The sequence below is a fragment of the Poecilia mexicana genome, unplaced genomic scaffold (genome assembly GCF_051168715.1).
Source record: "Poecilia mexicana isolate PSO_F unplaced genomic scaffold, ASM5116871v1 scaffold_2, whole genome shotgun sequence".
NCBI classification, from domain to species: Eukaryota; Metazoa; Chordata; class Actinopteri; order Cyprinodontiformes; family Poeciliidae; genus Poecilia; species Poecilia mexicana.
In genome coordinates this window covers 19,860,378-19,872,016 of record NW_028263371.1, presented here as the reverse complement: position 1 = coordinate 19,872,016, position 11,639 = coordinate 19,860,378, and the positions used below count along the sequence as shown (strand labels likewise).

The 11,639-nt window shown below is 38.2% G+C and overlaps 1 protein-coding gene across 1 annotated transcript; it reads left to right on the top strand.

The window, feature by feature from the left end:
* Positions 1 to 5,213: 5,213 nt before the first annotated feature.
* en1a (engrailed homeobox 1a) lies at positions 5,214 to 8,976 on the top strand. The gene is made up of 2 exons (XM_014990014.2): positions 5,214 to 6,422; positions 8,025 to 8,976. The coding sequence occupies exons 1-2, from the start codon at positions 5,903 to 5,905 to the stop codon at positions 8,342 to 8,344; spliced, it is 840 nt and encodes a 279-aa protein (XP_014845500.2). The 5' UTR covers positions 5,214 to 5,902; the 3' UTR covers positions 8,345 to 8,976.
* The last annotated feature ends 2,663 nt before the right edge of the window (positions 8,977 to 11,639 follow it).

Genomic DNA, 11,639 nt, shown 5'->3' with positions numbered 1-11,639 from the left:
ATCTGGAGACTCAACCTTACACACCTGTCTGTTATGACGAGCTTGTCTGTCTGTCCTTATGTTTATTCTTTTTGTTTTGCTGTTGTTTCTAAAAAAAATAAAAATAAAAAAAAGAAGTGGAAAAATGAAGCCCATTCACTATTTCACTCAGAAAGAGTTTAAAATGTTTTTTTTTTAAACACACCTTTTGATTAACATCCGCTTTTACTTTTTGGGGGTTTGAGGGAAGGTATTTGTTAGTTTTTGGGTTTCGGTTTTTCATTTAGCCTTTTAGTAGAAATAAAACTGAGTTTTTCAGCATATCCTAAAATAGAAACGGTAGTTCAGATCAAACTGCAAAGAGACTGAGATATTTAAAAAGAATAAAACGTAATGATCTTTAAGGTGCATGAAACGTTTCTCACAGCATTTCACACAGCGGTGCCCCTCAAGCTTTGCTCCAGGATCACTCTCTTTCTGGGTAATATTTGCAGACATAATATGATCCAGTTCATGGACTTCCCCAATAAAGTGATCTGTAATAGTTCTTTTTTCAATTTCTGACTTTGATAATTTATGGTGGAAGTTGAAATACTTTAAAAAAGTGCTAAAAGAGCAACTTGTCATAAAACTTTAGCAGTATCCAGTTTTGTTTCCTGTTTTTTTTTTTTTTTATATATCTTTAGTTCATGACATGAAATCCAGTTATGGGAAAAATAGAGACGCTAAAGGGATTTTCTTCTAACTGACCTTTCAACCATCAGTCAGCGACTACAATAGTTACTATAGTTCGTGTTACAGAAAAAAGTGGGGATGTGTTGCAAAATATTAGAAATCTGGATGCATTTTGTGTTAATAATAAATTCATACTTTTTAATATAAAACCCTTATTTTCTTCAGGTTATGTAATTTATGACCAAAACTAGATTTTGTGTTTCTGGTGTTTAAAGACAAGAAGCACAAAGTTCAAGATCACATGACAAGTATGACTCTGTGTCCGAGCCAAATAACCTCTCATGGGTCTGCAGAGTAAAGGGACTTTCAGCTCTTTTTAGAAGAAAACGCCCCATTCGGCTCCCAAACGGCTCTTCATTTATTATCATCGTCTCATATTTTACCATACCTTGGCAAATATGAATGTTTTGCATGATAAATCATTTTGCATTCAATGTTCCCCATACAAGAAGCCTACACTTCCTTAATTGTTCTTTTATGAAAGCACACATTCATACTTTGTAAATTTTAATCAACATTTTAATTAATATAAACTACTCTCTGACTCTCTCCTCCTCTGCTGCTTGTCGCTCTGCTGTGTTTGTAGCTCCGCCCCTTACACTGACGAAAATTGTATATTTATGTTTAGTGGCTGTTTGTCCAAAAACTCAAAATCCAAAAATAAACAAAACAAAAAAAAAAAAAACTTAAGGTTTCAAGGTGATGAAAGCAAAAAGTGAATTCAACTCAAATAGCCACTTGATGCAGGTTTCTGGCTTACGCAGTTGCAAAAATACAAAGAGTCAAAAATGCAGCTCTTTGTTGCTTTATTCCATATTCAGGCAAACAAGTTACAGGCGCCACGGGATTCTGCTGCTTCTCCTTCTCTGATTCCTGTCTGACTACTTGATTGTATCACCTGTTCACTCACTGACTGCAGACTGGTAGCCATTCTATTTGTTGACCAAAAATAAACATAGGAAATTTAACTCATTAGAAAAGACCAGAAGAAATAAAATCTTGTCCAGTCATTTGTGTCTTAAACTAAATAAAGCAAGCAAACCAGCAAACCTACTTTTCTAAGTAAAGCCACTAAATTATGCCACATTTTCAGACTCTAGGTCAGAGGGAAGCACCACATTTAAAGGTCTATTTAAATCTCAGGAGCCTTTTTGATTGCTTATTAAAAATCTAAACCATAATTTTGACCTTTGTCTTAAGTTAAAGGAAGATGAATTAAGTAAAGGCTACAAAGGAGAAAATAGAGTTAACAGTCTCATTCTTTGTGAGGTTCTGCTCCATCTTGGCCCAGTTTTCCTCAGTCCTACGAGAAAGAGAAGTTCATTTGTCAAGCCTCCAAGTTGAGGTAAGTATTGCTCATTATAACAATTATAAATAATAATAGTAAAAAATGAAAGTATATTATAAAAAGCCATTGTGTAAAAATTATTTCAACCCTTTTTAAAGAAATTGCATGATTTGAGAAGTTCTTTCAGATCAGGGAAAAAGTAAAAATGTATTTTTCTTATTACTGTTAGGCTAATTAGAAAAAACTGACACCCATAAAAAATGCACTCCTCCCGTTTAGCCAGCAGATGTCGCTCTTTTACAGCTTGATTCCACATGGTTACTACAGTTTGAAGTAGCCAAGCGTTGTTCATTGTGAATCTCTGCTGCACCGTATGGCTGCGAAGGTGACTGTAGCTTCTCTGATACTGATGAATAACATTTTCTGTATTTAAATATTTTACTTGTTTTTTTTAAGCTTTCTTGTAATTTCACTTTTGATAGAAAATAAATTATGAAACTGGACTAAATGTATTATTTTGGCAAGTGGCCAGGGGCGCCTCCAGGAACCTTGGCCCCCCTGACAAAAACTTAAATACACACATACACACACACACACACACACACACACATACACACACACAGCTGCTGTTACAATGTCTTGAGTCTATCTGACCCATAAAAAGCGTTACAATTTCAAAGGCTTGCATCTGCCTTGTTTTCTTTGGTCCAATACTGATAACTAGCACAATATTTACTGCTCATGAATTTTACATACAAGAGTAAAATTCAGTCTGCATACAGTATGCAAGTAGGTCGCTTAAGTTTTTTCTATTAGATACTGAAATGTCTCCCCATGAGCAACAGTCAAAAGCAACGTGCAACTACACAAAAAAAATCCAGACTTCTCAAAAATGCTATGTAGTTGCATTTTATTCAGGCTGCACTACATAACTTTAATAAAATATATGTTTTCTACAGATTTTTTAAAGCTGTCATGATGTCGTAGCAATTTGTTAAGAGACAGATAATCTGTGAAAACAATCAATCTTCTCCATCTCCTTCCTGAATTACTATTACTGGTTAAAGTAAAGCACCATTCTGACCAAAACAACCAATCAGAACCAGTAGGACGCTGTCAATTAGCCTCATTCATTCATTGCTAAATGTACTAATGGTGGAGAAACAACTTATTGTTACAGGAAAATCGTTTATCAGCCATCACTGGTAGCTATGCTAAGTAGACTAAGCATTCACAACAGGCTATGCTGGCTACAGAATAGCACAGAGTGAGGGGAGGAAGGATGAGCAGCACCACATGAGATTGTGATTGACAGCATTAAAACTCTCCTGCCTTTGACTGGTTGTTTCCAGCACTGGGAGAAGGCAGAGGAAATAGATTTTTCACAGATTATCTCTCATGCCATACTGTCACAACATAATGACAGTTTTAACAAATATGTGGAATTTTTTTATTTTATTTTTTTTTTTTTATAAAAGTGACGTACTGCAGCTTTAATTTCACTTAGGAGAGGACGGGTCAGGAGGGTCGTGAGTTAGAGCTGCTGCTGACTCACTCATCTGTTGTTAAGTGGTAAAAGGTACATGGGACTAGTTAAATATATGAATATGTTGGTAATTTTTTTCCTTAATTCATTTAATGCTAGTGAAAAGGAGGTAAACAGTAGTCTGTAACTAAGCCAATTATGCTAAATGATTGATAATCTCACACAGTCTACTCACCTCTCTTGGAGAAAAACTGGGTTATATAAATTAACACTCTTGCCTTTTTCTCTCTCTCCCTCTTTTTTTTTAAACCTGATTTTATAACTTTTCTTAGCAGCAGAGTAACTGCCACAATCGTTGTGTTTCCTACTGACTGAACGAATTACTTAACGCAGACAGGGGAGTTCAGGGCAAATATGAATGTGTGGTTTTTGATCTGGGAGTGGGAACATTACATTTTTACTGCTAAAAACAATCTTTGAAAATACAATATGATTAATTTTGTAATTGACAGGGCACCGTTTTTTTTTTGTTGTTGTTTATTTTCTATGAACAATAAATAAACACATAAATTATGGAGGGCCCCCTTGTGGTCAGGGTTCTGTCTGTCGGTCAGACTTGTTTTCACACAGAGGTTTGAAGGTGTCAAAGCACTGAGCAAAATTCAACCTCAAAATGTGGCCTTCTAGTTTTCTGGATGGGGAGGAGGGATAGTTGCAGACTGACCCACTGAGGAGGACATGTTAGGGCTCTCACCATGGTAAATGAGAGCTGCTACAACTTCTGGGCCCAGAGATCCTCCTCCTCTGGAGCGATTGACTGCAGCCTCGGAAAGCAGCAGACCTTGAAGTAGTAGTCAGAGTACTCAATACATCGCCAAGCATCTCAGCCGTTCTGTATTGCAGTCAATTCCTTTCTTTGTTGGGGCTGACTCACGTTCTGCTTGTGGGAATAATGCACCATAACTTCTGCCTCAGCTCTCCCTTCTTCCTGCAGTGCTCATTACTGAAACATCTTGTCTTACGGGGCTCTCTGCTGCAGATTTACTTTGTATTTCATTTCTTTGTGACATTCATCAATCCTCTCTTGGACCTCTGTAGCTGTCCGGCTGTCTGCCGATTTGCTCTTAATAGTGAAGGTTCGTTGCAGTGTCTCACAGACATCATGGCCTCCTCTTTACTGATGTCACCTATACTTTTTCTTTGGCGCTGGAGACACTCCTTAGCTAAGTCGGCTGCTTTATTCAGTAATCAATGGGACCCTCATTAGCTCTGGGAAGTGTACTATAGAGGTCAGCGAGAGGCATGCATGAGTATGTGATGTCACTGAAGTGTTGTTTGAGAATAGCATAAATTGCTTCAGGCTGCTGAGCGAAGAGTCACTGCGTATGTCTATTCTCACTACATCTCTGGCTCTTCCCATTAACTTGTCCATAATCTCACCAGGCTGATCTGTAATGTATTTCTTTGTCAAATGCATTGACATCAACTCGACCCGCTCCAGAACAGAGCATTTGTCAGTTACTTCCCCACAAAAAGTAGTTGTTGTTGTTGTTGTTGTTGTTGTTGTTTTGGCATCAATGTGGTGATTTGTGTGAGGTCTATTGTAGCGCCACACATTTTGTGTACATTTGCATTCTCTGCACACACCTGACTGTAACCTTTCTGTGACTGAATTTTCCATCTTCCTACAGGGGAAGAGGTGGGAGGAGTTTGAACATTGTGATCAACAAACAAATCAGCCCCACCCTCACGAGTGTTACTAGGGCTTTCCCTGGTATAACCTGGAAAAACCAAATAACTTGTGAGGTGGTGATGTTGTGGATAACATTGTTCCTCTACCAAAACTCAAAAACTCACTCTAGAACGTGTCATGCCTACTTAAATGTGTCACAAATCAATTTAGTAAAAAAAAAAAAAAAAATTAGAAGAACAAATCTATTCACAAAATGCAAAACAAAATGCAATAAATTCACACACACAAAATGTAAGCAGCTGATTGTTGCGTGTATTCTGGATCTGGTGTCTGCAGACAGGAGAGCTTCCCTCTGAAGGGGGGTGCTTGATGCCATCCTCTTCTACTTTTGGATCAGAGACGCTCGGCCTAATTGGACGTCGTCATTCTGTGTTTGAGAGTGTCACGAGCAATGATTGGCCGTTCCGGATGTTGGCGATGCACTGGCGGATGGTGAGTGTGGAGATTTGCCGTGCAGACTTAAGAAAAGAGTGGTGAAAATCCGTCAGTGTGCCAGAGCTGAGCTCAACAGCAAACGCAGCCAATAGGTCACCGAAGCGCGCTGGACCGTCTGTTAGGCAGGTTGAATATCCACGTCTGTAATTCTGTCTGCTGACATATTTGGACACAGATGTATTTTTATGAGTGCAGGTAGAACACACTTGTTTTTTCAGAGGCATTGATGGAAGAACAGCGGGACCTAAACAGCACGGACAGCAGCGAGGGAGAGAGCGTTTCCCCGTCGCTGGGCATCCTGCCTCTGCAGGCCGGCCCACAGACCAACAGAACAACAAACTTCTTCATTGACAACATTTTGAGGCCGGATTTCGGATGCAAGAAGGAATTCGGTCTGAGTCCGAGAGAGAAGGCACAAAGCTCTGGTCGGGGGCGGCTTCACCCGGTTCTTGGCAGGCCGTTTTCCAGGACGCCGTGCCTGGACTCCAGCTGCAGCAGCGACAGCACTTCATCCTCCACCGTTTCTGCGGCCAGTGGCACAAAGTGCAGCAGCAGCGAGAGAGTCACGGCCACCGCGGGCTCTGATGAGAACAGCGAAGAGTTGAAGTACGAGGAGAAGGACGAGGAACGTTCTGCCTCCTCGCCGGTGGTGATGAACGGGACCGGGACCCCCACACCGGAGAGCCAGGCCGTGCTCTGGCCCGCATGGGTCTACTGTACCCGGTACTCTGACAGGCCTTCTTCTGGTAAGACGATAGATTCACGAACAGATTCAACATTGATGTAAAATATGTTAGAACAGGACATCGATTTTGTTTTTTAGATTTTTAATTTTGATAAAAACAAACCACATACATTTACACAGACTTTCCAATAAATACATTAGATTTATAGATTTTCACTGAAAGATGCAACTTTACAATAACCCTGCTTCACACAGTCGCATTTTGTTTGACCTTTTTGTCCATGAAACAAAAAATATATATATATTTTGTATTATCTTCCAAAATAAAAATATTTTTGCTTATTTATACTCTAAAATTACTCCTCAATTAGAATTTGGAAGAAGTCTAAATAAAATAAAATAAATTAAGAAGAAAACCAAGCTACAAAGGAACACTATAATTACAGTGAAATGTTTTTTAAAACGCCATTTAATTTTATGCAGCTTTTCATCAAACCTGAATCTTCTGTTGTTTGTTTTTTGTCCCAGTGTAATATTTTTTTTTCTGTTTTAATATTTTGTTTTTTGTCTCAGTGTAATATTGTGCGTGTGTGTTTTAAAAGATCAGTTTTTCAGCTGAATATGTGTAATGTAGTCTTATTTTAATTTTATTTTATTAAGTTTGTTTGATAGGAACAGACAAAGGTTAACATACACAAACTGAATAAAACAGCATTCAGCAGCTCTCAATTTATAAAACATGTAATGTATTAATCATTGTGTTCAAATTTATTAACTGAACTTCACCTAATTTGATCCTTAAATACCACTACTACTACTACTACTACTACTACTACTACTACTAATAATAATAATAATAGTAATAATAATAATGATGATGACATGCTTGGCTATACATTAAACACATACATGCAGATAGACTTTTCTCAGTGTGGTTCGTCAGACAGGTGGCTTATGCTGTTTCTGGCTCTCTGCCTGCTTTTCTTGCATATTTCACCACACAGTGTTGCTAATATTGGATCAGAAAGTAGAGAGTGAAAACGAGTAGCAACTACTAAAATTAAGCAAAAAAGAAAAACAAAAGCTGAAAGCTAAAGTTGGAATGGTAAAACGGGTAGGAATTCCTCAGTGGACATGTTTTGTTCCCTCCGTTTTGAAACCATAAAAATCTAAATGAATTTCCTTTAGGACACACCTTTGAGATGAATCACTAAATTCAATAATAATAATAATAATAATAATAATAATAATAATAATAATAATAATAATAATAATAATAATAATATCTAGTAAGTAAAAGATTAATTATAGCGTAAGCGGCATTTATTTAAGCCTGCTTTATATCCTTTAAAGAGACGAATGAGTTTGTTTTGTTTCAACATCTTTGGACCTTTGGACTCGAGCCGTCTGGGGACAGAACCATGTCGTGGCTTCACGTTTAGTCGAAGGCCTCTATAGTTTTAGGTCAGATCCGTTCCGGGGTTTATAGTACCGGTTCCGCTCAGTTCAGTTCTGAAGGGGCGAAGCGGTGTGTCCAGTGCTGAAACCGAAAAACTTACTGAACGCAGAAGGTGCGTAAAGGTATTTTCTCTGATTCTTACGTTGATTTGCGTTGCGCTGTATATTCATATTTTCGCTCTGCTGCCACTTGCTCTTACTGCAGGCCCAAGGACGCGGAAATTGAAAAAGTGTAAAAGCTGCAAAGAAGACAAGCGGCCGCGCACGGCCTTCACGGCGGAGCAGCTCCAGAGGCTGAAGACCGAGTTCCAGGTGAACCGCTACATCACGGAGCAGCGGCGGCAGGCTTTGGCCCGGGAGCTCAACCTCAACGAGTCTCAGATCAAAATCTGGTTTCAGAACAAAAGGGCCAAGATAAAAAAGGCCAGCGGCTTCAAGAACGGGTTGGCGCTGCAGCTGATGGCACAGGGACTCTACAACCATTCAACCACAACCATCCAGCAGGACAAAGAGGACAGCGACTGAGGGGCTGAGCTGGACCCGGGACAGCGCATCACGGATCGGTGGGAGGGTTCAGTGTTTGGCTGCAGAGTTAAACCCAAGCTGTTCGTCCTCTTCACCGAACTGTCGCCGATAAAGAGGAAACAAAAGACTACCAAAGATTTTCCACGGAAAGCTGAACGATAGTTTTAATCAACTTCAGGTTCTGCTGAAACCAGGACAACAGGTTCGGCTGCAATAATAATAATAATAATAATAATAATAATAATAATAATAATACTGCTTCTCAACAACAGATGATGTTCGGCAAATTCAGACTGACATTAATTATAAGATCCAGATGTGCCATGACTTTAACAATCAGCGAGCCAAATGCTGCTGTTAAGTTTGTCTGCAGAACTGAACGATAAAAAAAACAAACAAAAAACGTTCAGTTCTGATTAGCCCAACAAACGATGGACTGCTGAATAAATAACATAAAAAGAACCTAATTAGTCCTGGGAAATGTGTTGGCCTATATTATGCTAAGAGACTTTTTTTTTTCTTTTTTTTTGTAGGGCAGCAAGAGTCCCGATAAGTACGGTAAAATGCTCCGTAAATGTTCTTCGTAAGCATAAAACATTACGAATTAAATAAAATAAAAAATATAGAAAATGTCATGTTTATACGGTTTGTAATTAAATATTCTGAATATTTTGTTTATAAACGTTATGCTACAAGATAAGCGACGGTTATTTATATAAACTATTTTGTGTATCAGGACGGCTGCAGATAGAGAAGAGCAGAGAGGCAGGTTACAAGCTCAGGCTGTCAAAATAAACTCTTTTATACCCCACCAAATATTCACACACTGACCCCATTTACCCCAGCGGATGAAACGGAATAGTCAGTCAAATTGCTGCTGTCCCTTTAGGGCAGCCACAGCGCGGGGTCTCGGTTCATCGGTCCTGCTGAGTGGAACTGCGGGATTCTTGGTAAGGAGATGAACTCACACCGTGGAACTCGCCGCTATCAGAGATGTTGAAGCTTTGCAGAGCATGAAATTGTCTCCGTGCTTCTACATTCAGCCATTTCATCAACAGTCATCCAAATTGGAACACAAATGTGCTGCAGGTGCAGCCCGATCTGTGGCTTTTCTGCCCGGAAAAGAAAAGAAATGTTCATTTCGCACCTAATGTCATCGAGTCGATCGTTCCCGTATCTGTCTGTCTCCGTTATTTTTGTTGTTACGTAGTTTTTGTTGGCTACACGCGCAGCTGCAAAAGACCATTGATATATACTGAATTAATTAACAAATTAAGTAATTAATGCTTCAAAATCTTTCATTTAAAATGGAAAAGATTTTATTTTGAACGTCTAAAAAATACTTGTTTTAATGCAATCAAGTATTGATTTGAACATAGAGAAACTTTTCCAAAATAGACCTCGTGACAAAAAAAACAACAACAAAAAAAAAAAACTTTTTTATTTTTTCACATCCTCTCAGTTAAACCAAAGAAAAATGTAGCTGATCCAGTGGACTGAGGGAAATCGAAATCTGGGTTTTTTCTTTTTACGTTACAGAAACTCAGTGGCTGGTGAGCAACGTCAAACAATAAAATGATGTTTACATTCAGGGTGTTTATTACAAAACTTTTCTAACTTCTTAGACACATGAAATGTAAATATATAACAGGAAGTTAAATGTCAGCGCACGTTTAGCTTGTATGGTTGAATAAATAAATATGGTTGAGCTGCAGAAGCAGCGGGTATAGTTAAAGCCTTTTTACTTATCATTCGCACGTTGAACTTTTTTTTTTTAAACAGACATTCAGTTTTCCATTTCCACCACTGACCCATCCATCCATTTCCTAAACCGGCTTAGATGAAAGATGAATCTTTGCTACGGGGAGGAGGGCTGGTGGCGTCCATCACTTGGCCTTTCTTGGAAGAGGCGTCACATTGTGACCGCAATGCGGTTCCATATCAAACCTTAATGTGACTGACAGGTTTTCATGGAAAGATAAAAAAAGCCTAATTGAAAAAGGTTAATAGTGTCCCCACAGCCAGAGCTGAATGGCAGCTATCAGGAGCAAACCAAGCCAAATTAGGATAATAGGCTGGGCTGCAAGAATAAAAAATAAAGAACTGAATATTTTAAATGGTCGTTTGATCTATTGAACCCTCCTCAAGGCCGATTCAATGTACCATTTTATTGTAAAATTTTTGTGTTGTATGTGTTGCTGCCTCTTGGCCAGGCCTTCTTTGAAAAAGAGGTTTTAAATCTCAATGGGCTTTTTATACTGATAAAATAAAGGTTAAAAAATAAAATAATAAAAGCAAGGATGACCCTTTGTGGTCCCTGTCTTCAGATCAAGAACGATAAATTTGTCTCACCAGCACAGATTTTTGATTCAGATGGAGACATTTTATTTACATTTTTGTTTTAATTTTTTTTTACTTTTTTCAAAATCACAGTCATTTACAGTTCAAAATCTCACCGTAAGATAAAATTAAGTCCTCCAATCTCATGGGTATTTATAATAAAACTGTAGGGATAAGAGTGTAAGATGATGGACGGATGGGATGTTAAAAATGTTGGATAATTGATACAAAGTTCAGTTTTGCTTAATCTGCTTGACAAAATTAAAGTCACTTTACTTTGACTTTCCTTTTCATGTAACGAAATCAGAAAGTACTTTAAGCAAAGAACAGTCTTGCTTGATAAACCTAAATAAATCATGCAAATATTTGCATTAACTTTTTAAGTAGATGGGGCAGAATATTGAAATCAGTGTTGCTCTGTAAATAAGCTGAAATCAAACACAAAAATGATTTAAATCCTCAAACACCTATGAAGCATGGGCTGTTTTCCTCATGACATTAGTATATTTTGCAAAAAAAAAACAAACGAACTGAAAATCACTCTTTTCTCAGAAATTGAAGTACAAAAACCATTAAAATTACTTTAATGTCATAAACATGACACAGAGAGAGAGACGGCATTGGCATCCATCTTACCAACACAGGGATCTTGTGCCTGGCTGCTTTGTCAGTCAAACATGCCTTGTGCCGTGTCATTTATTAAAGTCCCACCAGCTATAATATTTGGGAACCAACAATAAAAATAATATAAAACAGAAATAGATATACTATAATGCAAAATATAAAGCAAAAAGACTCCAACACTCCGTCCATGCAGCCATTTCATTAAGAACAAGGCAACGTGCAGAGCACTGCAGCTCTGATTTGCTAGTTTTTTGTCTTTTACATTTGCATACATGAAACTGCACCATGTTCATCTTCAGGACTGACCCGCTCCGGCATAAGATTGTTTTTG

Coding starts and splice junctions, on each gene's coding strand:
- en1a (XM_014990014.2), top strand. CDS start 5,903: ATGGAAGAACAGCGGGACCTAAACAGCACGGACAGCAGCGAGGGAGAG. Junction 6,423..8,024: donor CTCTGACAGGCCTTCTTCTG/GTAAGACGATAG, acceptor CTCTTACTGCAG/GCCCAAGGACGCGGAAATTG.